Raw genomic sequence first — 24,464 nt, forward strand, 5'->3', positions numbered from 1 at the left:
GATAAAAAGTAAAATTCTTACCCATCAGTTTAAAATATTTACATGAACAAAGAAAACATGACGGCTACTGGGCGGACTGAGTGGCTTATTTAGAGTCATTTTGTTCAGATTCAGCCATAACAGTCTCTCTCTAGATAACTCTCTGGGGTTTCTCCATAATGAAGACTGTCTCTTGAGCATGAACTTTACCGTGGCGAAGCTCATCTCTTCCAAGCGTGCCAGGGCCAAGGAAGTGTAGCGTGCTTGAGCCCGGATCAGAGCAAGCACGGTACAGATGGCCTAGTGTGAGTGCGCCCTAAATTGCCTGTAGGTGTGACTGTGAGTGTGGCTGGTTGTCTGTCTCTGTATGTCGGCGGTGTGATTGACAGGCGACCAATCCAGGGTGTAACCCCGCCTCTCGCTCAATGACAGCTGAGATCGGCTCCAGCCCCCCCGTGCCCCCGGTAAAAAGCGGCATAGTTAATGGATTGATCAAACGGTATCAGTGAAGTGTATTCACCTATTGTAATTTTTGTTGTTTTTATTGTGGTGCTTTGTATTTGAGTGGTTATGCATCAGAAATCTGCTACGACAAACCATCGCCTCGTAAAGCAGCACCTGTTTGACAACAACTTTTAATCATGACCTTTTGCAAAGGCAGGGTTCATTGTAAGGCGATCATAAGAATGTTACAGGTGTGTCACTCTTATAAGCTGCTCATTCAGTGGAGACAAACACAAATCTGAGCACAGTCTAAAGAGACACTTCAGATCACATTTGAATGATGGTGGAACAGATAGATAGATAGGAACTTTATTAATCCCTTGGGAAGGTTCCCTTGGGAAGGTTCCCTCAGGAAATTCAGATTCCAGCAGCAGGTAACACCAAAGGATAGAACAGCACACAGATATAAAAAACACACAAGTTATATACAAAGAGCCAACGGTGCTTCTCTCGAATAAACAAGAGAAAAAGCGCTTGGTTTCTTTTCAAAGTTAGTCATATCCATTGGATATATATTAAAAACACCTTACTCCTGCATGAAGGTTGCAGAAATAGCAAAAAAGAAAGTTTAAACAACTTGGTGCAACTGGAGGTGCTGCCGTCACTCACAGCGCTCACGCCTGAGGGGTGTGTGATGAACTGTAATCCTTAAATACACTAAAAAACTAGTAGTTGGTTACCCTGACTGGAGGATGAGGCCTTCTAGTCAGCGCTGTGAACACAGAATGTGAAGAAAGGTTCAAGATAAATATCCCTGTGAGGACAGTGATGTATATAATTGTGTTTTCTGTTGTGTGAGGAAACAAATGTACAACAGGAAGAGACTCAGCCGGTGTGAACACAGCTCCAAAATAATTCAAAGTGAGTCTGATTTCTCTTTTGTCGTCTTCCTAGGTTGACCTGAAGGTGTTGGACCAAACATTGATCTTCAGTGCATGGACGCAAAGCCAATGCGCAGGTACGTTAAGTTATCAACTTATAGAGGACTTTGTTTATGAACATTTTGAAAACTTTGCTTTTTCTGTGTGTTTTGGTCTTTCGTACACAAACTGCATTTTAGATCACTGAAAACTCACCTTTTGTAAACCTCCTTCCACGATGAAGATTTTCAGGTGTTTATGTGTAGAAGGGGAAACAAAGCTTTGGGCTTGTAAGGTCACACTGAGCGTCGATTTGCACTTGAAAGGCTGGGTCCTGTAGTATCCATCATAGAAATAAAAACAGCCTCTTAGAAATCCATCGACTATAAATCCCCATTTTTTGCAAAGCAGGAGTTAAAAGTTTCAACTCTCAGATCCAAGCTCGGATTACCCCGATGATGTAATCAGGATTATATATTTCACGTTATAGAAAGCTCATTATCCGGCACTAGTCTCAGGCTGAACAGTGAGGAGTAAACTTCATGTGTGAAAAAGGTGGAGTTCCTTTAAAAATCACGACCACCTGTAGGTGGACACTTACACTGTGTGGGTGAGAACGTTTCTTTACAAAGGGGGTTGGAGAGATTTTAGTCTCTGAATTATTCTAAAACTTTCAACACACAACCTTAGCTAGATTATGTGTTTAAAAAAACCCAACACATTTATCAAACGGCAGTATTTTGTGTTGGTTAAAGGTTTGGATTTATTGGTAACAGTTTGTTATGTTTGTGTAAAGAAACTGCATATTTTATTTGTCTCACTTGGTGCGGCTACATGATGTGTTAAATTTGTCCAGAAGGCAGAGAATTTGTTTAGTACTGAAAACATAATCTGAATAGACCCCATGTCCACAACACGAGGTACGCTGAGTCAAGTGAGGGGTGTAGATAAGTTTGATAAGTTCGATCCCCAGCTCCTGAAGCTACATGTCCAATGTGTCGTTGGGCAAGACATTTAACCCCAAGTTGCTCCTGCTGCTTCTTCGTCGGTGGTGTATGAATTTGTATGAATGGATTGGTTACTTCTGATGGTCACTTCACACAGCAGCCTCTACCATCAGTGTGTGAATGTGTAGGTGTGACCTGCGGTGTAAAAGCACTTTGAGTAATCAGAAGACTAGAAAAGAAATATACAAGCTCAAGTCCATTTACCAGCTAAAAATGTTTTTGGCTCATTAGATACCAACAGACTGAGACCAAAGCTCAGGTGTATGTACAGCGATGGTGAGGGCGCTTTTCAATTCTCAGCTACACTGTATTCTCTAACGCTGTCAAAATGTTCGATTCTTTGATACTTTTTCGATAAAGCATATTTAAAAATTATACAATCTATATTACTTTAAACATCGATAGCATCAAAAAAGCAACAAAGCTTAAAAAGAAGACATATTATAAGAAAGCTGCGTTGGAAGAAGAACAAGATAAACTTTATAAAATCCTCAAGGGAAAAATATATTTTTATTTCACTCAGTTATTTGACATGCAACACACACGTAGGCCAGGAATACACAAACACAAACCTATGGACATGCACTAATGTCAGAGGGAAGGGCTGCGCGCCTGTGGGCCTTACTTGAGAGCACCATGGCAGTATTCAGGAAGTTGCACCTCTCTAGCGACGAGACCTATTTCTATACTTTGGTCCGTAGAGGGACTTGAACCAGCAACCCAAGTCCCTACAGCCTGAGCTACTGCCGCCAGAACAGAAGAATGAATGGAGGAATTAATCCATCGAAATATGTATTTGTGCCATTGAGACAGTGTGCAGGAGTTTGAAAACAAGAAATGACCCAGTATTTGGTTCATAGGACTTCTATTTTTGGTGCTGTGGAATTAAAGTATTTATCAATTCTATTTTTACTGTCATCTTATCAAAGTTAGAATAACATTTGGTAAAACCTACCGTTGTATTTAAAATAAACTGACAAGTCTACGATAGCTAAAAATGTAAATGAACATGCACTACCTGGACTCAAAAAGAGTTTGAGGGGCATTTTGGAGGGTTACTCATAAATATCATAACAGTAAAAAAAAAACACTCTCTTTTTAAACAAATGCCTTCATCGTCATGTGACTCTAATTTAAACCTTCAAAACAATCTCAAAGGTGCCCCGATTACCTGTTGGTTGGTGCACGCACCCCCGTGTGGCGGTGCAGGTCTTATGCACCGCCACCTTATTGTTTTGATTGAGAGCCCCCTGGTGGTGAAATTTACATACTGTGCGTCTTAAAGCCTCGATTAATAATGCTTCTTATTTTAAAACTTACATCATCATGTTAACTCCCCTGGTTACAAAAACAACAACATTTGGATTAAGACGAGTATAAAGGACATAATCACTCACTTTATCACTGCTTATCTGCTTGACGTTTAGGGCCACCAGCGCACGCCAAGACGCCACTGGAATGGACATCACCAGCCGCTGCACTCTGGGGGACCCCAACAAGCTTCCTGAAGGGGTCCCCCAGCCTGCGCGCATGCCCTACGTCTCGGACAAACACCCCCGGCAGACCCTGGAGGTGATCAACCTGCTGAGAAAACACCGGGAGCTCTGTGACGTGGTGCTGGTGGTCGGCGCCAAGAAGATTTACGCCCATCGCGTGATCCTCTCTGCGTGCAGCCCGTACTTCAGGTACAAAGACGCTGAACATTGTTAGCATCTGAACTGTGACGGGGAGATGTTTTATATTAAAGTGCTTTCAGTGAAACGATATCTCTCCATGTTCATCTTCAGAGCGATGTTCACCGGAGAGCTGGCAGAGAGTCGGCAGACTGAAGTGGTTATCCGTGACATCGATGAGAGAGCCATGGAGCTGCTCATCGACTTTGCCTACACCTCACAGGTAAGAGCAGCAGCACATATCTAGGTTTCACAATAATCACAGCGCCACAGGAACTTGTAGCAGTGAAGTTTGGCTGCAATTCTTTTACTGCTTGTTTTCCTGTTTAGTTTTCTTTTTTAACCTTAAAGCTTCAGAGAAATTCAAGCAGACCTTGAATTAAAGGCAGGGTTGGTATTTTTCTCCAGATCCACTTTTTAAGATTTTGGTTGAAATTGTCTTTAGGTCCTGACAGAAATTAATAACTCATGTTCTCTGAAAAAGGAACAAAGAAAATCCATCATCTGTATCAGTTGTAAGCTGTAAAAACTTCGACCAATGTCTGCCACGAGGTACCAATCTGATGAACCAATCACACGCCTCCCTGTCTCCCTGCTCGCGCTCTACACCATGCATGCACGAGCCCACACTCAGAGCATGAGCTGAGCTCCTCTTCTTGACCAATGGCGCTCATGCATGTTAGTGAGGGGCGTGGCTTTAGAGGGAGCACAGAGGGGAGGGTGGGTGCAGACGAAGCACTGAGGGAATGCTACTTTCAAAATCATGCTAGTTTTCAAAAATGACCAACCCTGCCTTTAAACCTCCTCTCAAGTGTAATTTATAATGTTAAAACTGAACCACAGTTTAAATCAGAGTTTAAAGGTTTAATTTCTTGTTACATTTTTTTGGTCAGTTTTCAAGTTTGTTGTGCTTGAGTTTGTTTTAAACTGAATCATAAGTACATCTGGTTTTTTTTAAATCTAATCCAGCAACAAAGTAAAGAAAGGTCTGTATAATGAAAACAATGTTGTGCAGCTGTTTGTCCGACAAGAGCAGCTAAATCTGAATGTGTGTGTGAGAGGAGACATGCAGAGACTGAGCCGCAGGGGGGCCATCGCTTGAATTGGAGCCGCTGCAAAAATAACAGTTCTTGCTCGAGCGCTCCCGGTCTCTAGCTTTATGGCTTTTGACTACAAATGATGAGTCTCTGATTTTTCCAGGTGACTGTAGAGGAGGGAAACGTCCAGACTCTGCTCCCTGCCGCCTGCCTCCTCCAGCTGGCTGAGATCCAGGAGGCCTGCTGCGAGTTCCTCAAGAGACAGCTGGATCCCTCCAACTGTCTGGGCATCAGGGCCTTCGCAGACACGCACTCCTGCCGCGAGCTGCTCCGCATTGCAGACAAGTTCACCCAGCACAATTTTCAAGAGGTAATGGCACGGATCCAAAACAACAAGTTACATTTATGTGCATGGAGGGAGCTCTGAAATCTCAAGTTTAGATTACTGCAGGATGACTATACAATAGATTTATTGTATCTGAACAACAGATTTATTAAGAAAGCATGTGGAATCAACTGGTGTGTGTGTTCACTGACTACACGATGTCATCAGCAGGAGTCACACGCTCAGTCTTCCTCCTTCATTGTTTACCTGCAGTTTTTTTTAAAGCCTCCCTCAGGAGGACTGCTCCTGAACTCCTCTTGACCTGGCTGCTCACACATTCACCTCACAGCAGGAGACTAAACCTGTCAGAAAGGAGGGGGGAGGGAGGGGGGCGAGGGGGGGGGGGGGGGGAGGGGTCTCCTGAGGCAAGATGTAAAAAGAATGCGGCTATACGATGCTATAATGAGAATATTTGTGTTTTATATGAATGCTATGTGTAGTTAAACGGAACAACACTATCAAATGTGTGGAGAAGAACGTACTGGAGAGCAGAAAACATAATGCAGCCGTTTAATTACGTGCACAGATATCATAGCGGTCGCATGCACATAGTCTGTAGTGTGTAGCAGTCACAGTATATAAACCGCACCATCCCTTCTAACTGTTGACTGGAGGTCAACTCTCTTGATAGTGTCCTGCTGCGTTCTCACATCAGCTCACTCTGACTTAATGCAGAAGAAGTACTCGGGGTCTGGAAGGAGAAACTCCGGGTGAAGTCCGAGTGAAAAAGGTTGCTGTTTGCGTTCATACAGCTCCTCCGGGTAATATCAGGAGTTTTTCAGGAGATTTTTGCAAGTGTGAAAGCGGTATAAGACAGTTGTTGGTGTCTGGTTCACAGGGGTTTGTAAACGCGGGAAAAGCCCAGATGGTTTGTTGACTCATGAATACGAAGATGAGGCGGGAAATACATGTTAGGAAAGAGGAAAACTGTCTCATCATCACATTCTGTATGAGAGCGAGAATAAGGCAGCTTTCTATGAAAATAACTAAAGACTATTCAAGTTTGGATTATTACTATAAAAAATAAAAACAGCTGCAGCAAAGAATGCAAGAAGAGCTGAGAAAAATGTCTGACAGTGAATTCACAAACTAATGAATGTAGGCTACGATCAAATTCACACGACCCAGAGAACAACAGATCTGATTATAATAACCCTCGTTTCTCACCTTAAATAAATGACCTTATGTGGCATGTCTGAATGTTTAAGATTTCTTATTTCAGCTGCAGCTGTGACGCTATACTTATAAAGTTAATATGACAACGTAATTGAAGCAGTAAGTAAACTTAAAGGTATCTTATCAAAGGAGAAGGCTTTAGAGCTTTGTTGAGTCTCTGTTGTAGGATGATTACTGTAAAACATTAATAATATATTTAATGATCAAACATTTTAAATTAATAATAATAACGGGTACACAGCGTGTTCCTTGGTCTCTCTCCCTCCTCCTCTCACGATCAACTCACAGAGCTCCATGATCCAGAGATCTGATTGGTTAACAGAGTTTCATTAAAGTTGATTTTCTTATTTTGGGCATTATCCTGAACAGAACCTGCTGCCGAGCACGTTATATGTTCAGCACGAGTTACCATGGTGATCTACTCTGGTAAGAAGTTAGGGGGGTGGATCACCCTGTAAAGGATGCAGGAGGTTGTAGATCAGGTCTGCAGGCGACCCTCTTTGCTGTTGGTCTTTTGCGTCTGCAGATAAGTTCAGGACCATGACCGGTGAAAAGTAGAATGAAAAAAATCTGTGAATTTTTTTTTTGACTGAGCATGAAGTCTTGCAGTGTGAATGCAGCCACAGTGATTTGGTGTCACTCGAGCCTCTGGGGTGGCAGCAGGAGAAGCACAAGTGTTACTACTGAATATTGACAATGTCTTTCACAGTCAGTCTTACCTGTATGTCATCCTGCTTTATATACGCGTGTTTCAAACTAAACCGAATTCTCTTGATATTCATTATAATCTAAACCAGTCCTCTCATTCCTCTCATTCCTCTCATGTAAAGAGTCGTGTTGTGTACTTGACAAAGTGTAGGATGTGTTAGCAGATGCTGTGTGAACGGAGGAGAGAAAGACTGTTCTCTATGCAGCAGAACGTCTGACTGACCGCTCTGCTCTTCTGTCTCAGGTCATGGAAAGTGAAGAGTTCATGCTGCTGCCTGCCAACCAGTTGATTGACATCATTTCCAGCGACGAGCTCAACGTGCGGAGTGAGGAGCAGGTTTTCAACGCCGTGATGGCGTGGGTCAAATACAGCATCCAGGAACGCAGACCGCAGCTGCCCCAGGTTTGTGACTGAAGAAAAACACTGGTTCTGCTGTTGTCTGGATGGTTATCGACGTAAACACAGTCATGAGACTTCAGTTGTAGCAGAGGAATGCTTTAGGACTGATTTGGATTTCCTGTGCTCTGTAGGTCCTGCAGCATGTCCGCCTGCCACTGCTCAGCCCGAAGTTCCTGGTGGGCACCGTCGGGTCGGATCCGCTCATTAAGAGTGACGAGGAGTGCAGGTGTGTTGGACAACCAAAGCAATGTTCTCTGTGGGGAAATGCTTGTCTTTATTCAGTTGTTTTCAATAAGTAGCAGAAAGCGGCCGCCTTGATGAAAAGCTCAGGGCCCAGCGTCTTTTTTTACAAGTGCTCTGTCGTTTTTGAGTTGAAAGTTGACAATCTTTCAGTAGTCTTTCAGGCGCAGTTGACGCTAGGTGGACACGAGGCCTAAGGTTGGTTACCCCTTGCTGCTGCAAAACGATTTTGTACCGACGTTATATAAGAAAAAAAAAAATACAGTCGTGTTTTAGAGAGAGAGCGAGAAGCAATGTTCAACACAAATCTGTGATCTAAAGGGATCAGATGTCCCTGCAGACTGAGTTCCTGCCATTATGTCCTTATGTCATCCCATTAAGGTGCACACATTATGTTACTGTCTGTTGGATACAAATAGAGACCAGAGGAGAAAGACATCGATGTCAGCAGGACTGTTAACAGTGAGCTTCACATCACTTCACAAACCCAGACGTCCATAAATCATCCTGAACGTGAACATGAGAAAAAAACATTCAGAGGAGAGTCACAGCAGACTCTTCTTCTTTTTGATATTATACAGAGGAAATGTTTTTATTGTGGGTGTACATTATTTTTAGGCCAATCATATTAATTTAGCCTTTCCTTGCTTTTACCAGTCTATGTTATTTTTGGTGACCCTTACAACTTTTAATTCAGAAATAACAGAATAAATCAGGTTGGGTGTCCAGGAGGTCTGTTCCTGTTGCCATGGTAATGAAACGGGTGTCGATGTTGTTTGATTTTCACTTGCAATGTATCCAAGTTCAAAATGTTCACATCGTGACGACTTTAATATAAAGAAGAGAGTTATGTCCTGTTTTTGAAGTGATGATGATGATTTAACTTCACATATTTTCTGTTTCAGAGACCTGGTGGATGAAGCAAAGAATTACCTGCTGCTGCCACAGGAGAGGCCATTGATGCAGGGCCCCAGAACTCGGCCAAGGAAACCCATCCGCTGTGGAGAAGTTCTGTTTGCCGGTCAGTACCTCTTGATGTTAAAAGAAACCAGAGGAGTGTGCTTTCTGACAAATCGGGATTCAAGAAGCCATGAGCCGAAACGCGCCCAGTCTAATTTGTAAATAAATTTAATCTTCATACTGCAAGTATTGCTGGAGCTTTGTGACCTCTTGGTAGTTTGTGAAGTTGTGCCAGGAAATCCCACTCTGCTTCTTCAGTGCTCTGCTATTCTGAGACGCACTCGCCATGGAAGAGCAACAAATCAGCATTCAGAAGAATGCAGAAACCTCTTCCAGCATGATTGGGAAAAAGCTTTTCATTCTGAATGAAACCTCTCTCTGATGATTGTTGTGCTCCTCTGATGACATGTTCTCTTCTCTCATGTCTTACTCGTCCTGTAGTTGGTGGTTGGTGCAGCGGGGACGCCATTTCAAGCGTGGAGCGTTACGATCCTCAAACCAACGAGTGGCGGATGGTTGCCTCGATGAGTAAGCGGCGGTGTGGAGTCGGCGTCAGTGTTCTGGATGACCTGCTGTACGCTGTGGGAGGTCACGATGGCTCGTCCTACCTCAACTCTGTGGAGAGGTGAGACACTGATCTCTGATTTATGTTTAAAGAAAGAAAGAACCTAAAAAAAGGTCTGTGAGTAAAGTTGTAGTTTAACGTTCCCTTTTTCTTGCCTCCTGTGCAGATACGATCCTAAGACCAATCAGTGGAGCAGCGATGTGGCTCCCACCAGCACGTGTCGCACCAGCGTGGGAGTGGCTGTCCTCGGAGGTTATCTGTACGCTGTCGGCGGACAAGACGGGGTTTCCTGTCTCAATATTGTAGAAAGGTATCTGTTGTCTTGTGTCTATAACTACAGTTTTTTATGTAACCATCTGAAGTCTGCAGCTTGTTTACTCATATTATTTCAATATGTCTTACATTTCTGTGTTTGTGTGTTTGAACAATCACTAATAACTCATAAGCAGTGGTGTAGTGGTGTCTGAAGAAGTGGCTATACTCTTCATTTTTTTCCAAAATGTTTCTTGGCCCGTCCACCAAAGGATGATTGGCCTCCGTTAAAAACAGTGACTTTTAACACCGCTCTTGCTTATTTAGTCAGTGCACAATAGCCAATTAGACACAGAGTAGGGAGGGTCACCCCTTCAACATCCTAGGAAACAAATTTGCACAGCTCTGGACAACCCTCTATAGGGTTATTGCACATTTACCACTGTCATCACTGTTTTTGCAAACTTACATCTCTTACCTCCAGCAAGTATTTTTACATTCAGTTGACAAGCCTGAATAAATGCTGTATTTAATTTTTCATTTTTTTTAACCAGTAAGAATGTTAAGTTAAATCCTTGATGTATAAATCTCTTCCTATTCTTATTTTTTATATTCTAAGTGCTTATTTACTATGTATCTATTCTTATATTGTTTTATTTGCTCTGATAACATGCTGCTGTAACACCACAATTTCCCAGTTTGGGATCAATAAAGTAATTCTATTCTTTTCTATTCTATTCTATTCTATGATCCTTTTATTGGTAATGTTATGAAATGTAAACAAACAAATCAAATGGCTGCCCTTCTCCCACTGCAGATATGACCCTAAGGAGAACAAGTGGACCCGTGTGGCCTCCATGAGCACCAGGAGACTGGGCGTGGCTGTGGCTGTGCTGGGGGGTTTCCTGTACGCCGTAGGAGGGTCTGATGGGACGTCACCATTAAACACAGGTGTGACACAGACGATTGTGATAAACACTTTATCATCTGTATTCCAGAAGTGGAGAAGAATGACGCTGATAAATGAGAGAAATCGTCTCGGTAGATCATCGAGTGCTTAGTTCATCGTCTTCGTTTTTCTTCTCCTCAGTGGAACGCTACAACCCTCAAGAGAACCGCTGGCACACGGTGTCTCCCATGGGAACCAGGAGGAAGCACCTCGGCTGTGCAGTCTACCAGGACATGATTTACTCTGTGGGAGGGAGAGATGACACCACAGAGCTCAGCAGCGCGGAGCGATACAACCCCAGGACCAATCAGTGGTCTCCTGTCGTGGCCATGACGTCCAGACGGAGCGGGGTGAGTTTGTGTTTATGACCAGCAAGACAGCTTGAATCGATAAAAAGGTTCCTGAAATATTTGGTGTTAAATAGTCGACTGATATTATCAGATGGCAGATTAATTGGTCAGGCTCTGTAAAATAGTGGATATTGAGGAACCACTGAAATTGCATGACATTTGCTTGATGGTGTGTGTGTGTGTGTGTGTGTGTGTGTGTGTGTGTGTGTGTGTGTGTGTGTGTGTGTGTGTGTGTGTGTGTGTGTGTGTGTGTGTGTGTGTGTGTGTGTGTGTGTGTGTGTGTGTGTGTGTGTGTGTGTGTGTGTGTGTGTGTGTGTGTGTGTGTGTGTGTGTGTGTGTGTGTGTGTGTGTGTGTGTGTGTGTGTGTGTGTGTGTGTGTGTGTGTGTGTGTGTGTGTGTGTGTGTGTGTGTGTGTGTGTGTGTGTGTGTGTGTGTGTGTGTGTGTGTGTGTGTGTGTGTGTGTGTGTGTGTGTGTGTGTGTGTGTGTGTGTGTGTGTGTGTGTGTGTGTGTGTGTGTGTGTGTGTGTGTGTGTGTAGGTGGGCCTGGCTGTGGTGAATGGTCAGCTGATGGCAGTGGGAGGATTTGATGGAACAACGTATCTCAAAACTATAGAAGTGTACGACCCTGATGCCAACACATGGAGGTGAGTGAACCTGTGATGTCATGATGTGTTCATGAAATTTTCACTTGTTCTTTTTGTGTTGTTTGTTTGGCATCAACACAGAAACTTGTGTGAGTAAAGACTCAGTCAGAAAGACTTCAGGGATGTTCAGTCTAATCCCACATCATTCAGGCCTTTGACCTGGAAATGTCTCTCATACACCGGATCTCTATAAACAGACCACAACGTTCAGGAGCTGTCTCACTTCTCACATTTAATGATGTTCAGAAGGTACAGAACAGAAACTTTACTTGTTGCTGCAGCAGCTGAAGGGTTAGTCCGCTTCGTGTCAACAACAGTTTGTTAAACTCCTCGGGGGGTAGAAACTACAAAATGGACTCTCGGTTGTCGTGGTAACTTCAGGGTTAACCGTGGGTTTTCAGTACTACGAGGGGGGGGGGGGTTCACTTCTTACCAGGGGAAGATCTCCATGGTAACGGATGTTGAACACCTCACCTGCTCACGAGTATGTTTGGGATGTTTGAGCTCATCCTTTGACCAATCAGATGTCTTTGTCACAGAGCTCTGAGATCTGATGGAGAGAGTGGGGAAAAGGAGAGAGAGAGACCTTGAGAGTCATGATCAAGTATGAAAAACTGACATCATGCTTCAACAGAGACTGATGTCAAATTGAAAGTATAAATGAATAATATGGGGTGCCAGTGGTTAGTATGCCACCTCATGTACAAAGGCGGATACCTCGGTCTGGGTTTGAATCCGACTCCATTCCAGCATGTCATTCCCCACTCTCTCTCCCCCCACAATTACCTCCTAAAAAAGTATTAGTAAAATGTTACATACCGTTCAGTTTGTTATCGTTTGGGCTGCAGCTGAAATATTACATCTTAAACCATTGTACACGCCTCAAGAAAAATCAACATAACAAATGAATTTAAGGGAACAAAAGGTCATCGCAACACTGTAGATTTTAGTCTGAATTCTGTTTGACTGCTTCATATTTTTGAATATCAGAGTTTGCTGGATTTGTTTAATATGACCACCAGCAGGCAGACTCTCTGTGATGGTGACGGGTTGTATGAAGCTAACATCGCCCCTGTTATGTTAACATGCACATAGACACTCCAGGTAAACTGCTTCCTGTGACCGTTAAACGTGATGTCAGGGTTAGTGAAGAAGCCAGATGACTTAAAGGTACTACGTTATGTTGAACTCATTCGGCTTCTGATACTTTCTTAGAATGCCGAATAGTGACTTCCCTCTGCAGAAAGAACGACCACAGACAGGATAACTATGAGAACTACTTCCTGTCTGAAAAACAGTGAACTCTTTAGTCAGAGATCTTTAGATCAGACAAAAAAAAAAAATCCTTACAGATAGTTTGAGTCATTAACGACAGGACCGATCTTCTCCTTTTAATAGAGCACATCATTGTAGTTAATAAGCATAAAGTAAGTTTTTTTTTTTTTTTTTTAAATTGGCTGAAGCAGCAACACAAGTGAAAACATATCATCCATCTCACGTCTACATTCCTCTCCGTCACCACTCCTGCTGATGAAAGTGAAGATGTTAAATCGTTCTTCTGATTCTATCCGTCACCACATGCATCTTTAAGTTTTTAGAGTTTCTGAATGTTTGTTCTTGTCTCTTCCTCATCACCTCTCACCTCTCTCCAGGTTGTACGGAGGAATGAACTATCGCCGACTAGGTGGAGGAGTGGGCGTTATTAAAATGACTCACTGTGAATCCCACATATGGTAACACTAACTCCCCACCCCACACACACACACACACACACACACACACACACACACATGGTCATACTTCTCGTCACACTGCGATGGATGCCTCACCAACTCTTGTGCCTCCAAAAAAGAGACACTGGGATTCATTCTGGGGATGAGAAAGCATGTTGGCGGGGGGGGGACGAGACGTTAAGTGGAACAAACGTTGAACTCTAGTTCATCCCCAACTCCCCCCCCATCAGGTCATTAACTTTCACCCTGGTCGCCTACATTGATCGACCACGGTCGCCGTGAAGTCCACTGAGAGCAGGCGTCCATCGAGTACCAACTGGACCAGACTCTCCTCCTTCTGTTACATCTCCCGCATTCTCATCCTTCAAGCCTCTGCTCTGGAACATTTGATTTGACGCGTGTAATTGCTGCGCTGCTGAAGGGGGATCCTCTCGTGTCTGAGGTTCAAAGGCATCAGATAATTAGAAGAAGGCGATTCTCACTCTTTCGAGCAGTTCTATCACCTTCGCTCTTACTTAAAATGGTTAGTGATCTCCCACCTTCAATGAGTTAAAAAACAGGCTGCAGACAAGTCATGTCTACATCTACATCACATCCTGTGAGACTGTCGGAGGTAAACCCAGGCTCCCATTTCTTTAGGCTTCTGAACACATCCGAGCGGCTGCAGTTTTGTCTTTGGGCCTCATGTTGTAGCATTAACCAGTAGAGCTGTGTGTCTCTTCGGTCAAAATAGAGCCAAATATACAGTAATTTATTTCACCAGTAAAGGGAGGTCACAACTAGGACCTGTAGAAGGAAATCATTGTATTTTATGTTGGTTAGATTTGAGTTATGACACAGAGAAGTCGACCCCTCAGTGTTAAATTAAATGTCCTCTCTGATTTATTTCTGGCTCCAGTGTTGCTTCCTTAAAGCCTCAGTGTTTCATACAAACTCAAGTTGCCTTGTTTTAAAACGACTCCATCTCCAGAACAATAACTTTCTATTTCATTCCCTTCTTTGCTCATACACACACCCAGTGAGTCCTCAGGATCAGTGGGTGTGATTGTTGTATTCTCTGTTACAGCTTTACATGTGATCCATCGTAAGGGGAAGTTAAGACCCTCATCAAGCACTTAATTTAAAGCATGCTGAGACTTTAACTGTGTTTTTGTTTTTTTATTGTCAACAAATCTCTCTCGTCAGGTGAAAGACAAAAAATGGACAAAGCTGTTCGCTCTTCATTCATACTCAAGTCTTTCAATATTTACAAACTCAAAAATGTTGTCAAATTTAAAAGTGTGCGTGCGTGCGTGCGTGCGTGCGTGCGTGCGTGCGTGCGTGCGTGTGTGTGTGTGCGTGCGCGCGTCTTGTCACACACACACTTGTCACCTGGTTCATCAGTGTGGTTCATTGAAGTTCTCTGAGTTCCTCTTCTCAGAAGGATGTTATCCATCAGGCTTTGATTAACACATGTTCATTGTTAGTAGACACTTTTTTGGGTTTGCACGTCATGAGAATTGTTGACAATAACAAACATCTAGAATACCATCTTACCCTTTGCAGGATTTGAAGAACTTTAAAGAACAACATAGTGTGTTTGTAGTCAAAGTCAAACAGTCACACATGAGTAAGAATAAGCACTGAACACTGGAGCCAGGGATCGACTGAGGACACAAACAAACTCAGCCTCATCTTTTCAGAACAAAGTGCATTCGTTCAAGTAGAGCTAGCCGGCTAAGTCCAGAGGCTAGCTGCTTTAGCCCTCGATGCAACTGATGCATTCAGTGTCACATAGGAAATGTGATTAACCTTTGTAAATATTTTCTATCAGAACTGAAGCGATGTTTCATATTGAAGAAGCGGATCACCTCTGGATGGTAGATTTAGGGAGCACAAAAGCCCCCCAGTTCAGTTTGGAAATGTTCATAGTAAGGACGTTGTTCTAGCCAGTGGGTGTTAGGATATCCAACGCTGTGTGGAGCGCTATAACACCTGAAGATTTATTCTTTCTTTTTATAAAGTTTAACAACATCCGTGTTCAAATAAACATAACTGGATTTCTGTTACATGCTCCACACTTCCTCTTTCAAAGTCCTTCACAAAGTAAATCACATGCCACAGTATTTAGAAACTACAAATGAATATCCCTCAGTGGTCCAAATGAATCCAAACTCATAACTGTGTACGTTAATAAAAAAACGCCTCGTACTAGTCAGTAAGTCAGTGATTGGTGTGTATTGTTCTTGTTCTCACACTCTGGAGCTTTTCAGACACAGGTCCTCTTCTGTCTACTGAGTCATCATCATATGCAGCACAGTGTAACGGCACCCCCTGCTGGAGGACAGGCAGAGTGCAGCACTGATACGGACAATAAAAAGAGCCTCTCTCAGCAGATTTCAAACAGGAGTGGAAACAGTCTGAGTAGAGGATGAAATGAATGAATCTTCTCAGAATTGATTGCACTGTGATTGGAAAGGTATTTACGATTTTAGTTTTTTTTTTTTTCCTTCATAATTCTTTTTGTTTTGGGTTTTTTAACTTTCCAGGTAAACAAAAGCGTGTAAATCTTCAGAGGTCAATGTGGACATTTTGACATTTCACTGAGAATGAGGAAGTCATTTCATGGACGCATCACAACAATGACTTGACCTGCTTTGTGTCACACACAGTTCATCACGGTTGTGCACTTTATATATTGTGTGTGGAGTGAATGCAAAGACGGGGACAGCAAGGTGATAACAAGGCTGCGTTATTTAAACACAGCTGAGCGGGCATGATGGTCCTAACCGGGATATCGGTTCTGTCTGATTGTGCAGTTATGCAAAATGTGTTGAAAATGAAGAACATGTCTTGGAACGTTTCATTTCATGCAGATTTCTTTACAGAAATTTCCTCAAACAAATGTTTTGCTTAACACAAACCGATGCAGTGCGGCCAACTGTGTTTGCTATACTTCTAGAAAACTCTGCCAAGGATATGCCGCTATGTTTCCACTGCCACAGAAACCCCACTCAGTTCAGGAGTCCGTACGTGTTATTGCTCTGGTTTCAGACGATCCCTGATACTGTGAAATGTTTTCTCCAAGCTCAGATTTAAAATCACTTTAAGCTTTTCTTTTTTTTTTTTTTACAAGAATCAGATGATCCAATGTGTGTTTGTTTTATCTTAAAAAGGTGGGCACTTTAAACCTGCAGCTAAAAGCTCAATTTCCCCCCCAAAAAAAAAAACTGTAATCACCAAATTTGGAGATATATGGTTTGCATTGGACGGTGAAAGAAACATTCACATGAAGACATTTGAGGCAGAAAAACACAAACAAATCGTCTCAATCTGGGCTTTAGAAGTATAACACACAAACAGCTTTGATTTTACTAGAACTGATGTTAGCATTCTTAAATGCTGTGACACTAACTCGCTATCTCGCACTCCATCAGTAATACTGTATTTGGCTCCCCAAACTGAGTGGCGTTTCTTTTTTAAATGACGTACAGTAAGCTACTTCTGATGCATTGTGATGAACAGAAAAGTCAGTTTGTTGCCGTCTCTTCAAACTTGTTTGGAGCGGCCTCTGTGCAATCTGTCCAACACGGCTGTGATCTCTCTGCTGTTTGTTTTCATGTTTCAACCCGCATCTCTCAGCAGCCGCTACAGATCACCATGTTCACCATGACAACCATTAAAGTTTTTCCCTGGAAAAGAAACCCCAAACCTGCCTCATTTCTTTGTGAGACGACACAAAAAAAAAAAAAACGACGTACAAAACACTGCGCGTACCAAACCAGTAAGTTTGTCCTCACCCTCATGTAAGTGGTAAAGTTAAAGGTCACATATCCTCCTCCCTTCAACCGGTTTAAATAAGTCTCAGAGCTCCCCAAAACATGTCTGTGAAGTTTCTTGTTCTAAATCCACTCTGATCCTGTATTTGATCATGTCTATAAACCCCTCTATTTCAGCCCTGCTCAGAACAGGCTGTTTCTGTGTCTGTACCTTTAAATATGTAAATGAGCTGTGTCTGACCACGCCCCCTCTCTGGAAGGGCTTGGGCTTTCTCGCTCCATGTCCTATTGTTTACGGTGAGAAGGCAGACTCAGAGGTTCAGAACAAACACCTAGCTGTGGGAGTGTCACCCACCTAGGGGAGGGGCTACTGCCCTTTGTGATGTCATGAAGGGAAAATCTACAAACAGCCTGTTTGAGCACACATTTTCTGAAAAGTGGAGCAGGCAGAAGACGGAGAGGATGAACTTTTTTCATCATTGGGGGGTTTGTAGACAGACTAGAGACACATGTTAGTGTTAGACAAACATGGTGAAGTGTGTTTTATATTATATGTTTTCTTTAAGGTAACGAAAGCCTTCATATCTAGGTTTGGGAATTGGATGATTATTATTAGGGATATGTACCACTATTTACTGGGTTCACACTCAAGCTGTATCACTATTTTTTATGATTTTCTAAAAGAAAATGGGGGATAATACCTCAGTTAACTATGCATCATAGCTGCAAAATCACTTGATGCCATCATGTCTGTACCATAGGTCTGTACTTCGCTCTTCTTCAGCTACTGACATCCAACAAGAGAAGCCAAAAGCAGGCTGCGCCCTCTGCTGGTAAAAAAAAAAGTACTGCAATATATATCTTGTCTAATTGATTTGAATTGTCAATTCTTTTATTTGTATCGATTTTTTATTGTATTGTAAGGTATCATTACATTCCTAATGATTATGTTTAGGCTATAAAGTCACTGTTTTTAGGATTTGTCATAAATGAATCAGACAAACTAAGTTACTCCTCACTTCTTCTGAATTAAATTAATTGCTTTAACAAACTTCTTGCCACTCCAGATTTTTTTGCATTTTTTACATGAAAACAACAGCAGGCTGTTAGACACCTGTAGACACACCTAGATAAATGGGTGGAGCCTCCTTTTACTCCTGACTGTAAACTGACCTGGGAAAGAGAAGAAAAATCCATGTGAGCTGATTTCCCTCAGCACACTTCTCCTAAAATAATGTCCAAATGTTTGATGCACTCTCTGCATTCCTTCTGACCCCTAAAGTAACTATTTCTGCTTCTGACATCATTTCCAACCAGAGGACTCGTCCATTTCAGGCTGGATGTAGATAAGTGTTTGTGCACTCTGCTGTGTTCTGGTACCAGAGGACCATGTGTGACCCTGCTCTGACCCACACAGAGCAGCAGGCTGGAGCTGGATTTAAAGTGGGCAGACAAGGGCATGTCTGGACTAGGAACTGGCTCCACTTAGCGGTCCCCAGACGACCTGGTCAGTACAACCCTGTGGAGTAGTTTGGTACTGGGGCTGCTGGGTACAGATGAATAATTAGGGTCATCGCTGGTCTTCCAGCAGAAACAGAAAAGCAGTTCCTACCAAACAAAAATCAGAACCATTATGAGGGAGGACGATAGGAAGTGGTAAAATAGTTTTGAAATTTAAAAGAATGACAGCATGGTCATCTTATGTGGTCATGTCCTAAAATCACAAACTTCTGGCTCTCAGTCCAAAATGAGATAAAGAAAATATTTGAGCGTTATATTCCTTTAAATCCTCATCATTTTGTTCTTGGACTGGACTTCTGTGACCGTAGGCACCGGTGCATTCTTAGAGTTACTTTATATGATGCACGTCTCACAGTGCTACAGAAATGGTTAGACGAAGATCCTCCTGATATCTCAATGTGGTATGAAAAACTGATGTCCATCTTGCCTTTGGAGAGATTATCTCATGTACTCAGAGGTACCTCTTGAGGTTTTTTGTAAGAGAATGGTCCCCATTAGCAATATTTCTGAAAGAGGAAAGGTTCAGTGTAATGTGTATTACACTCAAATCAAATACAATTGAATAGAATAGGAAAGATTTTATTTAGAAAGCTCTACTGTTGTTAATCTTTGTTCATTTTGTTTTGTTGTAATGTGCCTGTATGTTGTTGTGGTTTGTTGTGTATTGTGTTCATTTGTTGGTCTTTGTAATTAAAAATATATATATATATAAAAAAGAAAAAAAGAATGACAGCATTTTTGTGCTGATAATGAGGTGTAGTAACCAAGGTAACACGTTTCTAAACATACCCGGCACTCATTTTTTCTTTGTTTTTTTTGTTTTTTTAAAGGTGACCTTGTCTATCGCTGAAAACACGCTCAACATGGTAAGTGAAACTTTTTCACAGACTATTTGAAGACATGGATTTCATGTTTATGTTTTGACCAGATTCACAAGGAAATCACCAGATTCATCACAAATTCTCAAACAGCAATTTTCATGTTGTATCTCAAACAAATAGTGAGAATGCATGACGGTCACCAACAAACCGAATTGCAAACAATAGAGTTGGATTTGATCTCAGTAAGGTTCATTCAAGCCCACTACTCATCACCGCCAGCTGCTGAGTCCTCTTCTCCGGTTCATCTGTCAGGTATCAAACTACTCCAGCACCCGGGGGTCATTCTGCCTTTGAAGTCAGGGCTGCTTTCCTTTCTCATAAAACATTTGCAAAGTCACAATAAAACTGCATTTTGAATTCTGAATTGTCATCCATGTTTGCTAGCTTACAGTCGGTCTTGTGGAAACCTTGATGTATAGGACCACCAGTGTTAAGACATAATTCACAGGGTATAGCTGAAAGTTTCAGATGAGGAACAAATAACCATGCATCCCTGACCCAAGAAGCCTTTTTCTTTATTTCCATCCATCTCCTTCCTCTTATCTGAGGTCGAGTCACAATGCCAGCAAGCGCAGGAAGTCAACCCAGATTTCCATCTCCCCCAGCAACGTTTTCCATCTCCTGCTGGGGGATTCTGAGGTGCTCCCAGGCCAAAAAGGATATATAATCCCTCCAGTGAACTCTGGGTCTACCCGGGGGTCTTTTCCTTTGTTTCAACAGTTCCAATGACAAGAACCAAATCATTAGTGCTGGGAGATTGTGTCCCACTGTGCTGGAAGACATGTTTCAACAACATGCTGCTGTTTTCTCTGAGGGGTCCTCACTTCAGTTTCACATCAGGTAACTAAATACTCTCTTTAGATTTGTATCTTACTGCTGGCCTCTAAACTCTGATAAAACATTTTTAGATTTAAGATAACATGGTAAGTAAAATGTCTCTCAGATGAAACCCACCCCGGTGCATTCTGATGAAAGCTTTACATTTTGCAGGCACATGTCCATTTCAAAGGTGAGCCTGAGATTACCGTAAGGGGAGCTTATATTACCTTTCCATTGCTGAAGACATTTGGACAAACCACAGAGAACATTTCCTAAAAGCCTGCTGGATTATCATCCTTACTTTGAAGCATAAAAATGCTGCTAAAGCTTTAAAAAAAAAAAAAACAGAAAGAAAACATCAAACTAAACACATCAGTTCAGCTACTACATGTTCACTGCAGCTGATACACAGTTCTTCACATTTGTATCTTCAAAGAATGAGGATGCTGGTGGGGGGCTTAAATACTCACACCCTCAAGTGAAAATAACATAACATGCTTTATGTAAGAGAGGGAGTCTTACTGCAGAGGTGCAGAGGTTCCTCCTTAAGTCTGCCTTTAATGAGCAGTCTACAAATAGGTTCACAGTTTTGTTAGTTAAATTAAAGTGTTATTGGGGTTCCAATAAATCCTGTGCTTACTTGACCTCAAAATATCCCTTACTAATGACAATCAAATGAAAGTGCTTTTGGGTCAATATCATGCACCTTTGCCTTGCCCATAAATGCACTGTAAAGTTTGGTTGATGTGAGAGAAAAGTCTATACCTTTAGTAAAATCCCCTCTACTTTGTACACTTTACTGGTGCTTATTTGAGAGACAACAATCCTCTTGTTGTCATGGCGCCGCGCTAGTGGCAGCCTGTTGCAGCAGCTCCGGTTTTGTCTTGCGTTTTAAGTGTTTATAAAGTGTTTTGTTACGTGTCATGTCACCTGTCATAGCCTATGAGTTAGTCAAGATGGACACTAAGTGGCTTAGTCGAGTTTTATTAGTTTTTACCGTTTTTATATATTTTTTCGTATCGGGACAGTATGCCAACGCATACTAACGGTATTGTTTACACGCGCGACCAGCTGTTAGCGCTCTCCAAACCACTACCTTTGACGGGAACGAGACACCAAATCCCAGAGGAGCTAAGGAGAAGACGTTGAGGATGCAGAGCCGGTGTTATAAGGAGAGCAAGGAGGAGAAGGTTCAAGCCCTGCATCCCCTCGATTGTCATGGGGAATGTGAGGTCGCTGGTGAACAAGGTGGACGAACTCGGAGCACTCATAAGATCACAGCGTGAATACCGAGAATGCAGTTTAATGTGTTTCACCGAGACATGGATGCAGGAGAATATTCCGGACGCAAACACAACAATGAATGGATTTATGACTGTACAGGCTGACCGGGATCACAGGCTGAGCGGTAAGAAGAGAGGAGGGGGGCTTGCTGTTTGTGAATAACCGATGGTGTCATCCTTCTCACATTAATGTAAAGGAGCGCATCTGCACCCCTAACATCGAACTGTTAGCCATTAGTCTGCATCCATACTATCTCCCGAGGGAGTTTACCTGTGCTGTTGCCATTGTTGTTTACATACCGCCGTCAGCTAATGGCGACACAACATCCAAATGCCTTCGTTGCAATCTCTGGGGATTTTAATCATGCCTCTCTCTCTACAACCCTCCCGACTTTTCACCAATTTGTCATGTGCCCTACCAGAGACAATAAAACACTGGATTTACTGTATGCAAACATACAGGATGCATACAGATCCACAGCCCTCCCTCCCCTTGGTAGGTCAGACCATAACCTGGTTCTGCTTAGTCCCACCTACACACCCATTGTTCAGCGGCAACCGGTAACCACGAGGACAGTCAGGAGGTGGTCTCAGGAAACCAATGAGCTCCTGCAAGGGTGTTTTGAGGCTACAGACTGGGATGTGCTCTGCGAACCCCATGGGAATAACATTGACTCCATGACGGACTGTATAACTGACTACATCTCCTTCTGTGTCTATAATGTGGTAACTACTAGGGAGGTGAGGTGCTTTGTAAACAATAAACCCGGGATCACCAGTGATTTAAAATGTCTGCTAAATAAAAAGAAGAAGGCATTCAGGGACGGTGACAGTGAGTTGCTGAAGAGCATACAGAGGGAGTTGAGGGTGAGGCTGAGAGAAAACAAGGAGGCATACAGGAGGAAGCTGGAGAGCAAGCTCCAGCAGAACAACATAAGAGATGTGTGGCACGGTATGAAAACCATAACCGGCTTCAAGGTGAAAGGAAATCAGGCAGAGGGTAGTCAGGAAAGGGCCAATGAGATGAACGTGTTCTTCAATAGGTTCAGCACGAGGCCTTTGGCTACCTCCCCGGCCCCTGATAGCCACACAGACCCTACATCCTCCCCCCTCACAAAGGCCCCCCCCCTTCCCGCAAGTTACCTGGACGGCACCCACTGCCCCCCCAACATGCTCTGACCCCCACCGTGCCCCACCCCTACCCCACACTTCTCTGGCCTGTCTGTCTGTCTCCAGTAGCCAGGTGAGAATGCAGCTCGAGAGACTCGGCCAGAACAAGGCAGCAGGTCCAGATGGCATCAGCCCCAGAGTTTTTGAAAGCCTGCACAGGTCAGCTATGTGGCATTCTACAGCATCTTTTCAACCTCAGCCTCAGCCAGGGGAGAGTGCCAGTGCTGTGGAAAACATCCTGCCTTGTTCCGGTCTCAAAGAAACCCTCTCCCTCTGCCCTCAGTGACTACAGACCAGTTGCCCTAACATCACACATCATGAAGGTACCTGAGAGGCTGGTCTTGGCCCACCTGAGACCACAGGTAACCAGCTACCTGGACCCATTGCAGTTTGCATACTGCCCAAGGGTGGGGGTTGAGCACGCCATCATCTACCTACTCCACAGAGCCCACTCTCATCTAGACAAGTCTGGTAGCACTGTGAGGATTATGTTTTTTGATTTTTCAAGTGCTTTTAACACCATACAGCCAGTACTGCTACGTGAGAAGCTGGAGCTGATGCAGGTAGACACCACCACAACATCATGGATTACCTGACTGACAGACCACAGTTTGTGAGGCTGGGGAGGTCTGTGTCTGAGCGGGCGGTCAGTGGCATAGGAGCGCCGCAGGGGACTGTGCTGTCCCCTTTCCTCTTCACACTATACACCTCAGACTTCCAGTATAACTCTGAGGCTTGTCACTTACAGAAGTTCTCAGATGATACTGCGGTAGTAGGGTGTATCAGTGGTGGAGAGGAGACAGAATACAGGATGCTGGTGGATAACTTTGTTGCATGGAGTGGGAAGAACCACCTGGTGTTAAATGTAACAAAGACCAAGGAAATGGTGGTGGACTTTAGGAGGGACAGGCAGAGCAGACTCTACTTCTTTAATGTGTGTAGCAAAATGTTATCCATGTTTTATCAGACTGTTGTGGCAAGTGCCATTTTCTTTGCAGCCGTCTGTTGGAGCAGCTGCATCAGGGCTTGTGACTCTAAAAAGCTTAACAAGCTGATTAGGAGGGCTGGCTCTGTGCTGGGGACTGCTGTGGAGCCCCTGGAGGTGGTGATGGGGAGAAGGATGATACAGAAACTGTTGAACATTATGGACAATAACATGCATCCCTTACACAATCTTGTGTGTGAACAAAAGAGTGTTTTTAGTGGGAGGCTACGGCAGCTGCAAAAAGGACAGATTTAAAAATACTTTTTTACCTACTGCAATTGCACTTTATAACGACTCCCCTTTAAGTAAGGACAGAAGACATTTACACTTTTAAACTTTAGCCTGAGTTGCATATATCATATATCAAACTGTATTGTGGGCTCATGTTTTTTTGTATGGGTGGGATATGTATGTATATATGTGTTGTGTTGTGTGTTTGTATGTATGCTGGCTGCTGGAACACCTACATTTCCCTGCTGGGATGAATAAAGTATATCTTATCTTATCTTATTTTTCTGTCTCTAAGTCTGCAGACTCGTTAGCAGTCAACAGATTGAGACACACATGGGTCCATACGAATGTCAGAATGACAGTCAGCACAATTTGAAGGTCATAGTACTCGACC

General features: G+C 43.1%; 1 protein-coding gene across 3 annotated transcripts in view; it reads left to right on the plus strand.

Annotated features, from left to right (window-relative positions):
* klhl20 (kelch-like family member 20) overlaps positions 1–17,105 on the plus strand; it is a 147,159-nt gene extending 130,054 nt beyond the window's left edge. The window contains exons 2-14 of one of the 3 annotated variants that reach the window (XM_061043897.1): positions 1,376–1,441; positions 3,778–4,035; positions 4,138–4,246; positions 5,224–5,430; positions 7,574–7,732; positions 7,861–7,955; positions 8,875–8,990; positions 9,371–9,554; positions 9,661–9,804; positions 10,564–10,697; positions 10,837–11,045; positions 11,583–11,689; positions 13,342–17,105. In XM_061043897.1, the coding sequence (XP_060899880.1) occupies positions 1,419–1,441; positions 3,778–4,035; positions 4,138–4,246; positions 5,224–5,430; positions 7,574–7,732; positions 7,861–7,955; positions 8,875–8,990; positions 9,371–9,554; positions 9,661–9,804; positions 10,564–10,697; positions 10,837–11,045; positions 11,583–11,689; positions 13,342–13,426 (1,830 nt within the window). In that variant the 5' untranslated portion in view covers positions 1,376–1,418 and the 3' untranslated portion in view covers positions 13,427–17,105. Of the gene's footprint in view, positions 1–1,375; positions 1,442–3,777; positions 4,036–4,137; positions 4,247–5,223; positions 5,431–7,573; positions 7,733–7,860; positions 7,956–8,874; positions 8,991–9,370; positions 9,555–9,660; positions 9,805–10,563; positions 10,698–10,836; positions 11,046–11,582; positions 11,694–13,341 lie in introns of those variants that run through there. The other 2 variants (XM_061043896.1, XM_061043898.1) reach the window with 2 other exon arrangements.
* The last annotated feature ends 7,359 nt before the right edge of the window (positions 17,106–24,464 follow it).

The sequence above is a fragment of the Labrus mixtus genome, chromosome 8 (assembly GCF_963584025.1).
Source record: "Labrus mixtus chromosome 8, fLabMix1.1, whole genome shotgun sequence".
Classification (NCBI taxonomy): Eukaryota; Metazoa; Chordata; class Actinopteri; order Labriformes; family Labridae; genus Labrus; species Labrus mixtus.